At 39.1% G+C, this 16,709-nt stretch overlaps 1 protein-coding gene across 4 annotated transcripts in view; it reads left to right on the top strand.

Annotated features, from left to right (window-relative positions):
- Positions 1-1,001: 1,001 nt before the first annotated feature.
- Positions 1,002-16,709, top strand: part of SLAIN1 (SLAIN family member 1) — a 40,286-nt gene continuing 24,578 nt past the window's right edge. For all 4 annotated transcript variants that reach the window (XM_019654322.1, XM_019654321.1, XM_019654320.1 and 1 more), the window contains exons 1-2: positions 1,002-1,811; positions 5,180-5,319. In XM_019654322.1, the coding sequence (XP_019509867.1) occupies positions 1,213-1,811; positions 5,180-5,319 (739 nt within the window). In that variant the 5' untranslated portion in view covers positions 1,002-1,212. The remainder of the gene's footprint in view (positions 1,812-5,179; positions 5,320-16,709) is intronic.

The following is a 16,709-nucleotide window of genomic DNA, read 5'->3' as shown; positions in this document are numbered from 1 at the left end:
GGACTTAAAATATTTTTAAAGGTCACCTGATTTACAGAAAACTTTCTATCATAGAATTTTGTGCATTAAGATATTTTTGTATTGCAATATTTTGGTCTATTGGTGAACAAATAATCAACAGGGTTTAATCCACTTGTTAATGCTTGCAGAGTCCTCTATAGTTACTTCATCACTGCAAACTATTTTATGTATGTCCCTGTCTTGTGGTCTCATAGGGTACTTTTCCTTTGGATTCCCTGATTGGTTTGCAGAAAGGCAACTTATTTTTATTTTCTATTTATTAATAAACAACTGTAGTAGATTATATATACCTGATTATTTAAAAAATATTTAAAATTAAAAGTTTTACATTTTCATTGTAAAAAAAGTCAAAACACAGAAGTGAATATAAAGTTGCAAGTCTTCCTGCTTATCCTCAATTTACTATCATAACTCAGAGGTAACCCTGTTAACATTCTGTAGATCCTTCAAGGTAAAAACATAATTATACAAATCAATTTGCAAATATATACAGATTCGTTTTCCATACTTATCTTTAATTGAACACCTTGGAGGACATCTTTGTCTCCCTATCACAACTGCATCATTGTTAAAGTAAAAAATATGGACCAAGTGACTGTTAACTGTATCACCTGCAATTTTTCATGCATTTTTATCATGATTTTATCCTAACAAGTTAAACAAAATTAATATTTGGTAATTTGTTTAGAATAATACTTTCTGCTGTATCTGGTCTTCAGGAAAGAAAGTTCACAGATGTGGATTAATCGTTGCACATTTTACAAGTTTTTTCATGTAAGTCTATTTTTTCTAGTAAAGCAGAGTATAACTATTCACCTTTTATTAACAACCTGGACAATACTTGGCCCAAGAATTATGTGTACAAGGAAAACAGTGAATTTATAGAGTCAGTATTTGCTTGATGATAGTTCACTGGTTAAAGAATGGCCAATCAGGTCTCCTAGGCATTTTNCCGAGGCGCCCAGGGGACTGGAGAGACGCTCTGAGCATGTGCAGAACAGCTCGGCGGATGCTGCCTAGGCGGGAGGCTGGAGTCTGGTGCTGATGCGAGCAGCCCACTCGGCCTCAGCCCCAGCGTGGTCTGCTCCCCGGGCCGGGGCGGCGGGGAAGGAGCCGTAGCCTCCCTGCGGCCAGAGGAGCCAGCACGAAGGTGCACAAGTCCCGGCGGCTGCGGCGCCCTCCAGGCCCAGGATGATGGCGGAGCAGGTGAAATGCGCCTCGGCGGGGGGCGGCTCCGGAGCGGGCTCCGGGCCGGTGGTGAACGCGGAGCTAGAGGTGAAGAAGCTGCAGGAGCTGGTGCGCAAGCTGGAGAAGCAGAACGAGCAGCTGCGGAGCCGGGCGGCTAGCGCGGCCGCCGCCCCGCACCTGCTGCTGCTACCGCCGCCGCCGCCCGCCGCGCCGCCCCCCGCCGGGGCCTGCAGCCCTTTGGGTCCGCGGAGCCCCCCAGCCACCGCGGCTTCCTCGGGGGGCCTGGGGCTCGGACTGGCGCTGGGCGCCGGGGGCGGCGGCAGTGGCAGCACCAGTCCTGCGTTCCCGGGGACCTACTGCCTGCCCAGCCCGGCGCCCTCCCTACTCTGCAGCCTGGCGCAGCCCCCCGAGGCGCCCTTCGTCTACTTCAAGCCCGCCACTGGCTTCTTCGGCGCGGGTGGCGGGCCGGAGCCCGGGGGAGCAGGGACGCCGCCGGGGGGAGCCACCGCGCCACCCTCGCCGTCCCCTACCCTGCTGGACGAGGTGGAGCCGCTGGACCTGGACAGCGTAGCTGCCTGGCGAGACGAGGACGACTACACCTGGTATGGCCGAGCTCTGCTACCTGCCCCAGGACCCTGGCCTTAGAGGCCCCGGGGACGGCGAGGAGGGCCTGGGCAGGAAGAGAGAGGGGGCCCTCCTCAGTGCCCCGGACGCGGTGGCCTAGCAGGTGCCCGAGCCAGGTGATGAGTGAAGGATTTACACGAGGGCGGAAATTTGCATCTAATAGCTCAGGCTGACCCGACTGGGGATGAACTGGCCTCCTCCGTGGTATTCAGCTTTCTGCTGATTATTGGATCCCAATCGCCTCCTTTACTATTAACTGAAAAATCCATGCTATCTCGTCTTTTTGTTACTGTCTTGCCTNGTGACTCACGGCAGCCCAGCTCCAGGTTGAGCTGTTGTTCAGCATCTTAGCTGTGGAGGGCAGTGTCACTGGCCCTCATATGTGGGATCCAAACCGAGGCCCTCTGGCGTCCCAAGCCAGCTCTTAACCAACGCACCACTCGGCTGGCCCTCCTCAGATTTTTTTTACATAGACAATCATGTCATCTGTGAATAAAGACAGGTTTACTTCTTTCTTTCCAGTCTAAATGTATTTCTTTTTTTTTTAAATTGGGGAACAGTGTGTTTTTCCAGGACCCATCAGCTCCAAGTCGAGTAGTGGTTTCATTCTAGTTGTGGAGGGCACAACTCACTGGCCCGTGGGGGGATCGAACCAGCAACCTTGGTGTTATAAGCACTGCGTTCTAACCTACTGAGCTCACCGGTCGCTCCTAAATGTTTTTCTTTATTGCCTGATTGCACTAGCTAGAACTTCCAGTCCTTGTATTGTTCCTGATATTAGGGAAAACTCATAGTCTTTCACCATTAATAGATCCTGTTTTTGTAGATGCCTCTAATAAGATCGAGGATGTTTTCTTAATTTGCTGAGAGCTTTTATCAGGAATGGATATCATATGCTTTATTCTTTATGCATTAAGATTATCATATGGTTTTTCAATTTTAGTATATATATGGTAAGTTACACTGACGTTGGAATGGTAAGCTAACCTTTCATTCCTAGGATAAACCACACTTGGTAATGATGAAGTATATCTTTTACATATATATGGTTGGACTTAATTTGCTAAAATATTTAGACTTTTTGCTCTGATGTTCATGAGGGATATTGGTCTTTAATTTCTTTCCTTGTAATGTCTGTGTCTGGTTTTAGTATCAGAGTAACACTGGAGTCATAGAATATGTCAGGATGTGTTCCTTCCTCATCTGTTTTTTGGAAGAATCTGTGAAGAATTGGTATTCTTTAAGTATTTGATAGAATTCAGTGGTGAAATCTTCTGGGTCTGGGCTTTTCTTTATGGATAGCTTTTTGTAATTTTCCACTCTTTTACTTTTAACCTTTGTGTTTATATTTAAAATGTATATATTGTAGGCAGCATATAATTGGATCTTTTGTGACCCTTTAAAAATGAGGAGAAGCTTGCCCACTGCCTATCAGAATATTTCTCCTTAGTTTTTATTGGCTAGGATTGTGTCCAGGCCTATGCCTAAAGAAGTCATTGGGCAAATGGGACAATGGGATTACTATGATTGGCTTTGCCCAGTGCATCCATCCAGGAGTAGTCCCCAGAGACAGCAATCAGCATCACCTGGGAACTTGTTAGACATTCAGGACTTGGACCCCACCCCAAACCTACTGAATCAGGAAGGTTAGACCTGCCTGCAATCATGTGTTAGCAATTTGTGTTTTAATAAGCCCTCTAAGAGATTGTCATGCACCAAAGATTGAGACCAACTGCCCTAGACTAACCTTTACTTGGGGAGTGTAAAGAGAGTTGCGTAGTGCTGGACAGCTCAGGGCTCCTTTAGCAGGGGAGGGTGAAAGGGCTGGGTTTATATTGGTAGATGATAATCTTGTCAGAGTAGGCTGAAGTGGGGCCCCGGAATTTAACTAATCAATATACTCTTCCTGAAGGTAGGACTATGTCCACACTCTTAGGGGATAATATGTTAGGATTACTATTAAGTCGATTAAAAGAGTATTTTAGAATCTTCATCTATAATAGGAGTTAGCGAACTGTATCGTACAGGCAAATTGGGCCAGCTGCCTGGTTTCTATGGCTGGTCAGCTAGATTTTTACATTATTAAATGATTGAAAAAAAACACCAAAATAATACTTTTTCATGACATGTGAAAATTATGGGAAATTCAGCTTTTAATGTCTTTTAAAGTTTATAGGAACACAGCTACACTTAGTCATTTATTAATACATATCATCTGTGATGTTTTAGGGCTATAACAAGGGAGTTGGGACACAGACTGTGTGCCCACAAGTCTAAATATTTCCTAGCTGGCCCTTTACAGAAAATGTTTGCCAACCCCTGACCTAAAAGAATAATTTACCGAAGAATAGTACATTCCCCAACCATCTTGGATAACTGATGCATTATACTGCTAGGTGGAAGTCCTGACTATAAACAGTAAAAGAGTGAATAACGAAGTATGTTATTTATAGAAAGTGTGCTCATTAGAATTTTGGTAACTTGGAAGGAGTTATTTAACAAGATTTATAATTAGAATACAGCTTTATGAAATAATGTCAATTACTAGAGCCAATGATTATAATTTTCTTTCCACCTTTTTTTTTTTTAGTTAACTGTTAGTTAATCCTCAGGATAAACTTTTTTATATAATCCTATCACTGAAACTCTAAAATTTACCTTAGCACAGTATGTCAATGAGAGGAAACCTTTGTTTTAACTTATAGTGCCTCATGGTGGTAATTTTGAATCCTACCCATTACTGTGTAATGATATAGATGTTGGAAGAGAACTCTTCCTCAAACATATATCCCGAAAGCTGTTAGTTTGGCTTTAATGAGAAAGAAACACATACCAAATTTAGTATAGATTTGAGACGGGAAATATCTGATTATTTAAAGGTTGAGAGAATCAACAAACAACTTTCACTTAATTTTAGACTTTTTTTTTAAAAGCACGTAAGATTTACTTCATTTGTTATGTCATGTTTACATACATCAGCCCAAATTCATGTAAGATTCTGTTGCCAAGAAAGATGAAAATGTGAGGTAGTCAGATTATCATGGTGCCAGTTCAAGGTTAGTTCAATAACAGGGACCCCCAACCTCTGACTCTCTGAGACATAGTTTCATAGTGTTTTTTGTTTGTTTGTTTGTGGGTTTTTTTTTCAGTCCTTCCCACCAAGTTATAGAAAGCACCATACTCTTTTTGGGGCTATCTGCCTATGAAAAAGTAATTTGGGTATTTGAAGTAATGAAATGTGAATTCTGTTTTGATAGAAATGGTCAAATATATGTTATTTTCTCTAGGAGAGAGGTAATCTGTACATACCTATATAATACCTATAATGTAGATTTCTTTTTTCAAGGTTGTACGTTGGCTCTTCAAAGACATTCTCGTCATCAGAGAAATCCCTGAGCCCTTTGCAATGGTGTAGACACGTCCTAGATAACCCGACTCCGGAGATGGAAGCGGCCAGGCGCTCCCTGTGCTTTAGGCTGGAGCAAGGTAATTGTGAACCCGTATATTTACATTTACCAACTCTTGCCACTGTCAGCTCTGCTTTTGTTGCTGGTTTTGGAATAGACACTTAAATGGAAGAACCTTACCCTGAGGTATGGCTGCTGCATGCAATTCCCTTCACATGTATTACACATCAAGGTTTCCTAATGTAGACTATATTTAGTTTCCTGCTTGTTTTTAGCCAGACTTTTAGCTTGTTTTGTAAAGTAGGAATACATATTGTTTTATTGTATTTTTTTTCTTTCTGTTTGCAAACATACCAATAAATAAAATGAGTCAGTCTTAAATTCTCTGCAGATGGTAACAAGGCTATATGGCTGAATTCCAAGATAGAAAACCGAGGTTCTATTGAAATCTGAGTACTGACCTTTTTGAGTTTCTTAAATGTTTAGTTGGATGTATAACTGAAAGTCCTAACCTTCATAAACTGGGAAATAATCTTTGTATTGGATATAATATTAGTTATGGAACCCGACATAAGTTAAAAACAAATTAAGACTGTTGTAAAAGGAAAAACAGCAAAAGGAGTGAGTAGTACTGAGCTCCTTGCTATTTTGATTAAGTAGACTACTTCATTAAAGCTGTGATTATTTAGGCTTTTGCTTGTCTCTTAACCTCAGTATCTGTTTCATTATCTAGGAACACTGTTTCTAGTCTGTGGACTACCTGTACCCAAATTTCACTTGAGCTTGAAAATACAGATTCCTGCCCCTTCCAAATTAACTAATCATAGTGGGAGAGCTTGCATTGACAGGTTCACCAGTGTGGGTCTTATGTGCACTGAAGTTTGGGAACACTGCCTGTGAAGCTCTTCAGGGATAATGAATGATGATAAAATATCTGGACATGATAAGACAAAGTATAATAGGTAACATTTCTTGAGCTCTTAATTCTGTGACAATCAGTACATGAAGTTCCTGACATCCTTCGTTTTATTCAGTCTCACCGCACTCTTCTGAGGTAGGTTCTATACTCACTTTAGGAGGACAGGAAAGTGAAGTTCAGAGAAATTCAGAGGATTATGAGGCAGAGTGATACCCTGGCAGGCAGAGACAAGAGCCCGGGTCTCCCTGACACCAAAGCCTGCCCTTAACCAATATTCTATATACAGGGGTTGGCAAACTTTTGAGATGGAAGAGCCAATCATGTCCCCCAACAATTTAAAAATTATTCGAGAGCCATAAATATATTTTTACAAATAAAGAAAAATTTTAAATCCTTTAAAAATTTTATAAATGAAACTATGATAGTTTCATTTTCATTTTCAATTTTACTTCAGAGCCACATGTATGTACTCAAAGAGCCGCATGTGGCTCGCGAGCCGCAGTTTGCCGACCCCCGTTCTATAATATACAGCTCCTTGGGCAGACCTAAGGAAATATCAAGAGAAATCTGTTTGAAATATTTGGGGAAGGTCAAATTAAAAAGCGTGTTTTATTAACATTTTAACTAAAAGGAAATAAATGATTTAGTAATAGAAGGTTGAAGAGTGGAATGGGAACAAAAGAGTATTAGGGCTAAAGCTTCGGTGACAGATGCTTATCTAAGGGAGCAGCTGTTTCTGAGTCAGGAGACTCTAGTCTTGATCCTGTTCCCATTTACCCAAGTGACCCTAAGCAAATTGTTGAATCCCTCTGGACTCTTCTCTTTCAAGGGCTTTGTAGACCATCCCTAAGTTTCTTTATTCAAACATCCCTTGATTCAGGGACTTTGTATATGTACATTTTTTTATATATGAATTTGGCTCAATTTTATTTAAAATGGAATTCAGAGCTAGAGTTCTTTAGCCCTTGGGTCAACAAGTTTTTCTGAAAGGGAACAGATAGTAAACATTTTAGGCTTGGTGGGCCACACACTCTGCCATCACTAGAAAGCAACCATAGGTGCAGACATTAAGGAGTGAGCCTGTGTTCCAATAAATCTTTATCAGTGGACACGGGGATTTGAATTTCATGTGATCGTTTTTTTTTGTTTGTTTGTTTTCTTGTTTTTCTCATATGTCACAAAATATATTTTTATTTTTTAAAGCACTAAAAAATGTAAAAAACATTCTTAGCTGGTGGGTATTACAAATGCAGGGGCAGGTTGGATTTGGGCCACCGAGGCCATAGTTTGCCAACTCCTACTTTAGTTCATTTGCATACAGGGTAGATTAAAAAAAAAATAGAGGAGAGGCTTTTGTTAAATTGGGTGTAAATAATCCCTGTTGCTGGTGGCTTTTGAGATTTTAGTCAGCCTGATCATCTGATTTTCCTTTGATTGAAAAGGGGGCTAAAGCAGAATTGTGAGGTCAAGAGGAAATGAGTTACCATGCTGCAGTTTTATTCATGATGTAATTTATTTACATTTCCTATAAGAGTTTAAGCAGAGAACTAGCATTTCAAAACCAAAATTAGTCTTTTGCTAAATTTTTGTGTAAATCTAAATCCTCTTTTGCTGTGAGACTAAATGCTTTTGTTCCAAAGATCTGTAATTCACAATCCCATTATGAGATAAGTAACCCAGTAGTAGGTTATTCATTGGATGATTTTTTTTTTTATTTTTGAAAATTATATGTTATAAAGTAATATGTCTGTGATTTAGAAAGTATTAGTCTTATGGGTATTACAAGGAAAATAGCAGATTCCTATGCCATTCTCCCATGCCCATTTTATTACCTAAATGCAAATTTATTACCTAAATGTAAATACTTAACAAAAGTTATTTGTTTTGATTTTGTTGTTTGCCTCTATTTATAAAGTCCATGCCTATATGGCTATTGCTTGAGTTGCCAATTTTAAACATTATCCATTGGCCTTCTGCTTTGGATTGTGAAGGTTTAATTCTCTTAAAGACACCCCCCCCCCAATACTTTTTCTCTGCATATCCTCCCACGTAACTTTTTACTAATTTTAGGACACATCAATTGATTATAATAGAAATAGTCATATCTAAGCCATGTAATATTTTATTATTGTTTTTTTCATCTAACTTTTTGTTTTTTCTAGAGTTAATTGTAAAAAGACACTTGGTGTTTTTTTTTTTGGTCTTTGTCATTAATTTATCCCCAAACTCTTTAAATGAAGCATTCTCAGTATGGCTAGACACATAAATCCACCAAGGTTTTTTGTTTGTTTGTTTTTTAACTATTCCTCCTGGTAATGTCCTCTGTTCTCTTACTCCAATCTGAACTGGTTCTCTGCAGGCCTGTGCATAGCAGTCATTGTGGGACTTCCTTTTGCTCTCATCCTGGGAACTCTCCTATGCTCTCCACAGTGTTGTATCACCTGTTTCCTAGATACAAAGTCTTCCTTTTCCTTCTATTCCATCTTTTAGTAGAATACATTCTCCTGTTCCTTTTTAGGGGACGTAGATGAAGAAAGAGGACTTGTGAGAGGTAAACTTTGAGAACTTCCTATGTCTGGAAAATGCCTTTATTGTACCCTCAAGCTTATACTTGATTTTTTTCTGGACTAGGTATATAATTCTAGGTTAGAAACCATTTCCCACAGAGTTTAAAAGGCATTATTCCAGTATATTTTAGCTCCAGGATTGCTTTTGAAGTCCTGTACTATTCTCATTTCTGATTCTTGTGACCTGTTTAAAATACCACAGGTATTTTAGAATCTTTTCTTCCTGGTATTTTGAAATTTCATTTTTCTGTGGTAGACAGTTAGTGGGAAGTTCAACCTGGAAATTTTTGCTCTGTAAAATTTCAAGCATTATTTCTTGGTAATTCTTTCCTTCCCTCCAGCTTCTCTGTTCTTTCTTTCTAGATACTCCTTTTGGTCAGATGTTGAATCCCCTGGATTGATGTTCACATTTTATTTTATACTATCCTGTTTCCTATCCTGGATATTTTTTGATGTTCTGCCTTCTTGGAGATTAAAAAAAAACCAAAAAACCCTCTTCTAAACTCCTTTCTGTGTATTTATCAACTACCTTTTATGTGACAGGCATTGTAGGTAATGGGGATACAACGGTGTTCAAAACAGACTGAGTTTACCTTCCAGTATGCACTGATCTTTCACTTATTTCTCCTGGTTTTTTTTTTGTAAGGTACCCTTATTTGTGTAAGGTATCTTAAATCTCTTGTAGCAGCTTTCCTTTTCAGTTTAAGTAATAAAACCTGTCTTTGAGAAGAACAGGAGAGGAGCAGCTGCTTGGGCAGGGGAGAGAGCCCCAAGGTTTTAGTACCTTCCTGGTAGACTTTGAAAGTCGTCCCGTTTTTTCTTCCCCATAGAGCTCCGAACCCTCTGTGGTACTTTAATTCCAGACCCTTTCCAGGTCCTTGTTGGCTTATACCCCACTGTGGGCCCCTAGAGCAGAGAATGCTAAAACCCAAGTCAGCTACCTAATGTTTATGTTTTTCTCATTTCTACAATAAATGAAATGATCCCCCCGCCCCCTCCCCTTTAATCAGATAGGGTCTCCTCGCCTATTCAGTCTTCCATGTGGGTATTAGGCTAAGTTTAGGTGTCATTCTAGTGTGGTTTTGTAAAAGAACAGAGAAGAATTCGTATTTAGTCCTCCATATCAAAGAATTCTTATGGTCTTCCAATTTAAGGGGTCCTTTGCCAGTGATAGCTAATTAACAGCAGATACTCAGAAATTACAGTTTTAACTTCATCTTCATAATATAGCATCAATATTTAATTGGAATAATGTGAACGTTCCATATTTCAACAGCAGTTCTCAACCTTCCTAATGCCGCGACCCCTTAATACAGTTCCTCATGCTGTGGTGACCCCCAACCATAAAATTATTTTCGTTGCTACTCTATAACTGTAATTTTGCTACTGTTATGAATCATAATGTAAGTATCTCTTTGTTTTCCAATGGTCTTAGGCGATCCCTGTGAAAGGGTCGTTCAACCCCCAAAGGGGTCACGACCCGCAGGTTGAGAACCGCTGTTTTAGAAGTTTCAAGTAACTGTTTAATAAAGTATTTTCTTTTTTGAGCAATCAGCATTTTCGAGTAACAAATACTGTTGAGCATTTTTCTTTGAGACCAGGCTTGTTTCCCTTCATTTCAGTACCAGTAGCCTAACGACAGGGACTGTTTTTGTTGATCATACCAGCCAGAAGGGAGCCTGACCTATAATAGATGTTGTCGCTAAAACAAATGAAGTTTTAATTTTTTTCGAACCCAGTGTCACAGTGACTACTGTTATAATTTCAGTTTTGGTTTTGAATATTTTAAGATGGGGTGGAGTCTTTGCACCACTTGCCTTCCCAGCCATCTCTTTCTTCCAGCAGAAAGACGGGCGTCATTTGAAGGGTCAGCTTGCAGCAGTGTTTCCCAGGCACAAGCATGTTTTACTTTAAAATAACCAGCTTTTACGTATCTTACTGAATTTTGTTACAAAATGATTGGTGGTTGTATACATTACCCCTGAATTTAAAGACTGTTCAGGGAGACCATCCACTGCCATGGAGAGATTAGAGATTAGATTTGAAGAAAGGGTCAAGTCATCCTCTCTCTCAGTCCTTTAGTGAGGGACAGGGAAATGTTCTTTAATGTTAGCCTGGGGCTGGATTCCAGCAAGGTGCTGCTTATTAGAGAGCAAATATTTGAGATACCTGGTTTCTATTTCTTGACCCTGATGTTTTGGAAAGAAAATTATTCAAAAATTAAAGATTAACTCACTGTAAACACGTGGTGAGGGGCTGTAGTTATGAGGAGCCAAAGTGCATCTGCTGGGTGGACCTTGTATGTCCTCTGGTCCCTTGGTCTTGCATCCCCTTTTGTACCCTAGGAGCTTAGCCTGTGCTGTCTTCTTGGTTGCAAATTAGCTGTCTTCCTGCTTAATGAAGAAGCATATCTAGGAAGATATCTGAGTAAGGGTTCGTCAAACTCAGTTTCTGTAGGTACAGTGGACAGTATTTCTCCCAAGATTGTCTCTAATTATACAATTGCTAATGAACTCGTTTGGATTGTAACTTCTTGAAGGGCCTCTAGCTTTCTTTTTGATGCCCGTGTTCTTGATTTGGGAGGTCTTCAAATAACCTTCATGCTGTATCTGACAACTTTTGACTGGATCTATATAACAAAACTTGGTAAGTTATGGGAGAATGTATGGGAAGGGTTCAAGTTTTGTCTTGAGGTTGTGAAAACAGGCTTATTAAAGTCCCGCTACCGAAGAAAATTTGTTTTTCTGAAGAAAAGGTGGGAAAGAAAGTGATGTTTTGTAAGACTTAATTTTAGAGGGAGACAGCACCGATATCATGACCGTTTTTAAGATACTGCTAAAAGAAGTGCTTTGTCTCCATAACTACAGTTTTACAAATTGGTTAAAGGTGTGTGTGTTTAAGTAACACTAGGATAACTATCTTTGATGTAAGGTATATATCTTCTTACAGATCACTGATGTGTATCTGATACCCTTAAATTCTCATAGGGAAAATTAATTGAATATTAAATTAATTGAAATTTTATTTTATTGTGGATCCCAAACTTATTTTCCCCTTTTCCAAACTTTTTTTAATACCAAAATGTCATACTTTATAGTCTTAGGTAGCAAGTAGTCAACACAGGCAAGTTACTTAAGTTTTCTCAGCCTCTTCTACATTTATATTTATTTTGTAGAGTTGTAAGGGATTAAATAAACATGTTTGAAAGGGATACATTTTTTTTTTTTTTTAGCTGAGCCATCCTGCCACCTGTTGGCAGCTCAGCGGCTGCTTAGCTCAGGCCGGGACTCCAACCGCTGTTGCTCAGAGCTCAAACTCTTGAGCGAGCTCTTAACCAACTGAGCCACTCGGCCGGCCCTTAAATAAACATGCTTGTAAAGCAGACATAGTAACATCTTAAATATCAGGTCTCTTTCCGAATATATCTGAGTAATATAAATGGCTTTTCTGGATAATTACAGAAAGTAATATTGAAAATAAAATAATTGTTGAAGGTACTTCTAAATCTGCAGCTTATTGGTATAAAGTTAACTAAGAAGACCTAGACTGATATTTTCTCTTTTTCCCCCCCAAACACTGAACCCTGATCTGAATATGCAATCTTAGACAAAACTCAGTATCTTGATTGCTTTTTCTTGTTTGAAAATGGTCTGAACAAAGTTAATTTCCACTTTGAATCATCTGAGAACAGGAGCCTACACCTCAATTTCAAGTTGAGTTGCCAACAGCTTAGTAACTTTTCAAACGTGTTTTTAGTTCTGAATGTTTGGTTTTTGTGGTTTATTAATTTGACTACATTTAAATTCCTTAGATGAGCAAACAAAGTAATTGAACATTTGGTGTTGTAAGTGGTACCCGAGTAGCCAAGCCAAGAAAAAAGTCACATGGTGGTGTTCATTAAAATGTTAGTTCTGAGGGTGGAGATCTGAGTCTGTTTTGTTCTCTGCTGTAGCCTCCCATTGCCTAGAATAGTTCCTATCACATTGTAGGTGTTGAATGCTAATTATTGAATGAACGAATATGGTGGGAGAGTTTTTGATCTAGTAGTTAGACTTAGTGACATAGAGTGCCTTAGTTCTACGTAACTGTATGATAAGGAGCATGCCACTTGTTTCTAGGGTTTCACTTAGTGAGTGGAGACATTGAACAGATTTCACGGAGCTATTAGATTTCAGGAAATGTTGAATGTGAAATTACTTTGAAACATGTTAAGTGCTATATAAGTCTAGAGGCACATTCCTAATATGCAACTCTTTATTCAAAAACTGAACCAAGAAATACAGGGAATCCTCTTTGTTTGGCTATTTATACTTTATGGAAAAGTAATAGCAGTGTTTCTGTTTGCTTGTTTATTTATTAGCTGAGCCATCCTGCCACCTGTTGGCAGCTCAGCAGCAGTTCAGTTTGGGCCGGGAATTGAACCAGCGACCCTGTTGCCCAGAGCTCACACTCTTGAGTGAGCTCTTAACTAACTGAGCCACTCAGCCGGCCCTTAATAGAAATTTTTCTTTGAGGGGGTGTCTGTGTTCTCTACCTATAAGTAAAGATACTTGTTAGAGTTAAAAATCTCAAATTGAAAATTTTTATGAATGTAGTTTGTTTAGGAATAGTAGAAAATTCACGACAACCTCGTTAGCCTATCCCTTTTCTGTTTCTTCTTAGATCTATACATATTCCATTTCTGATATGCTTTTTTATATTCTTTCCCATTTCCTATACCCCTTTATAATATTAATAACAAACACCCACAGAACTTTCATGGGTAGCATTAACTCACATGGTATCCTAAATTGGAATAAGGCTAATCTAGAATCTTTGCTAAGTCCGTGCCATGAGTCCGGGATGTTAAATAACCAAATAATTATCTAAGAGCTTATCTAAGTAATTTGAGACACCCAATATGTGGCTCAGTTAATTTGGGGCCAGTTAATAAAAGCTTATCTTGCCTTAAGATACTTGAATGTCCATAACTATTGAATCAGGACAGGTCACATTTGAAGAGTGTGGGTATAGTTTTCACAAATAGGGTAGCCCTGCACAATTACTATCTTGGGTCATGTTACCCTATGACTATCTCTCATTTCCTCTGGGATTATGTGCTAAGCAAATGTGGATAGATATTATTTCTTTGAGTTTTTCTTTTATCTTCATATGATACCAGTTCCCATTCTTGTCTCAGTTGTTATGATGGAGGGTTTCTCTAAAATTAGCCAATGAAGAAGAAAGTTCTCGACTAATCCGATGCCCTGAAGGTGCCCTTTTCATTTGGAAAAGCCACACAGATTGAACCGAGACATTAAGAAGCTTATCAAGTGTCTGTCTCCTGGACTCTGTCCAGTCTCTCCTTGCATGGCCCAAGATGCTATCTCCATCAGTTCATGTTTCCAGTCTTGAGGTGCTCTGTCAAATTTGGAACACAAAATTAAAACTTAGTCTGTGCAGTTCATTTTAGGTAAGCTTTGTAAAGGATTCCTTTTATCATTGGAAAATAATTTGGAACCATACTGAACTTTTTGTGCAGAGACAGGGTCTCTTGCCATTTGCTATTATTCCCATGTGCTGGGAATGGAAGACACACAGTCATGGCTATGAGCTCCCGTCACTTATTTGCTTTGCTCTTATGTTCAGAGTAGCCCCCAAACATTCGCTTCCATATTAGAAATGTTACTTAGTACAGCAAGTGGCAAATAATTGAGATTGTGCTCCTATGAAATTTGCAGTTTCTATCCCATGTGTGTCCGTGTGCTTTGTTTTTGTTTTGCATTTCTACCATGGAAGGTGTTAATTAAAATAAGCAATAATTTATGACAGTGCATAATGTTTGTTATATCGAATAGATAATTGACAGGCTATTTTGTTACCTACCCCAATAAGGAAAAAATAAAACAATAGAGAGTCTCCCAAAGTAGTTGTGTACAATTTTCATACTACTCTGATAATTGTGCCTCTATGGTAGCAAAATTTTGGTAGGTGTTCATGTCTGTTTCTTGGGACCTCTACAAAATAAAATGGCTTTATGCAATAATTTGTATACTCTTCTTTTCTGAAACATTTGAGCTTTGGTCAGAGAGACAATTCAAATGCTAGATCATGAAATAAACGTACTTACCACTGGCTAGGTGCAGGCCCAGTGCTAGGTACTAAGGGTATAACAGAAGACAAATTCAATACCTGGCTTTTGGAGTATATAGTCTAGTACGATAAACAGATTATAAAGAAAGCAGCCCTTGCTCCGTTTTCTTCCTTTCCCTTAAAACAAGCTTGATGATGCTAACAGACCTGAGTCTGAGGGCTGTGGCCAGGAAATGCTTTCACAAGAATGTCATATGATGAGTCAGCAAGAGTCAAGCAGGTATCTCTGTAGGAGAAGGGAGCAGAAGAACAGCTCAGACCACAGAAACAGCGTGTGCAAAGGCCCTGAGATGGGACAAGACTCGAGATGTGAGACCATTGTGGTGGGAGCGTAAGGTGGGAAATGAAGAGGGAGAAAGCGAGCTGAGTGAGTAAACAAAACTAGAGAGGTGTGCAGTGTTTTCAGGGCAATTAAGGATTCTGGACTTTATCTTAAGGTGGTTGTGAAGCTTTTAAATAATTTTAAGCAAAGAAGTGACATGATTCCGGACAGGAAAGCTACAGGGTATTGTCTGAATTGTGTTACGAGACGGAACCTTTTTTGAAATCTGGAAAGATGTGGAGAATGAAGTAATGATTTTAGAAATTCTTTAGAGTTTGAGTAAAGTTAGGCTTTAGCATTTTTTAGGGGAATTCTTTAAATTGGAAATTTTTTCTTCTGTTTCTCTCATTAACACCCTGAATTTTTTGTATGACCACATGTGAGAAATGTTAGTTTAAAATGTGGCCAAACTCTTCATGATATTTAATTTACTTTGAAAACATAAGGCTTTGATATTCTCATTTATTTATAATACATGGAGCCTTAATTTTTATATAGTAACAAGTTTCATGTATTCAAGTTTTGGAGCTCTTATCAGTTTGTGTGTGTGTGTGTGTGTGTGTGTGTGTGTGTGTGTGTGTGTAAAAGTATTGATCTTTAGAAATTCAAATTTATAGTCCTCTTCTGAGTGTGTAATCATATGCATGTGTGTGTATATGTGTATGCAGTATTATGTATTATCTTCTATTTTTGTAGAGTTTTTAGATAAGTTGGATCATTAAAAGGATATCCTAGCCGTAGGAGTTTCTTGCATGTGCCAAAGGTGATGACTGTAAGTAGGGGGCGATGTTTAGTCTTCAGGATAAAATGAGATCCCTATTTTTAAAGAAGGAAAAGAGACCCAAGGTGGGATTCCTACCCCTCACTGAGAAGCAGAGCTCGAGGTACCATGAGATGTTCACATTAGACTAAGCAGAGGAATATAAGATGGACTAGAAAGCATCCCACCCCCAGGATAATGACCTCCTTCGTTTGTATTGTGGGGTCCGCAGCCATTCCGCTGTTGCATGTCCAGGCACTGTATGGAAAGCTTGTTTATGGACTACTCCACCCATTTGTGTAGTGCTGGTTGTCAGTTTGCCTTTTCTAAGTTAGAAGCCCATTAGGGTAATATCTACATGGATGCAAAGGAAGCTCATGCTAGTTACCTCTTCATATTAACTTCGTCATTGTTCATAAATAAGAACAAGTAAACAAGCCTTACTTGTTTTTTGGGAAAATAAATAGCAAGAAAAAAAAATAAACAGACCAACTGACTTTGTAGGAAACAAGTAACTAGGAGGATAGAAAACTTTGAGAACTTAATGTTCTCTGATTTAAGAGAGTAATACATCTTTAAGACAAGAACAGATTGCTGGGAAAAGAAGCAGTCAAATCATTTTTTTTTTTAGTCATTTTTAATTCCTTGGAAATACTAAAAGACTGAGCAGGGCTAAAAACCAAGCTGCTAATCTGTATTAGTCAAAGGAAGAGAGAGAGAGAGAGAGAGAAATAGAGAGAGAGAGAGAGAGAGAGAGAGAGAGAGAGAG

Source organism: Hipposideros armiger, unplaced genomic scaffold, assembly GCF_001890085.2.
Source record: "Hipposideros armiger isolate ML-2016 unplaced genomic scaffold, ASM189008v1 scaffold_219, whole genome shotgun sequence".
NCBI classification, from domain to species: Eukaryota; Metazoa; Chordata; class Mammalia; order Chiroptera; family Hipposideridae; genus Hipposideros; species Hipposideros armiger.
This window is presented reverse-complemented; position numbering and strand designations above follow the sequence as displayed.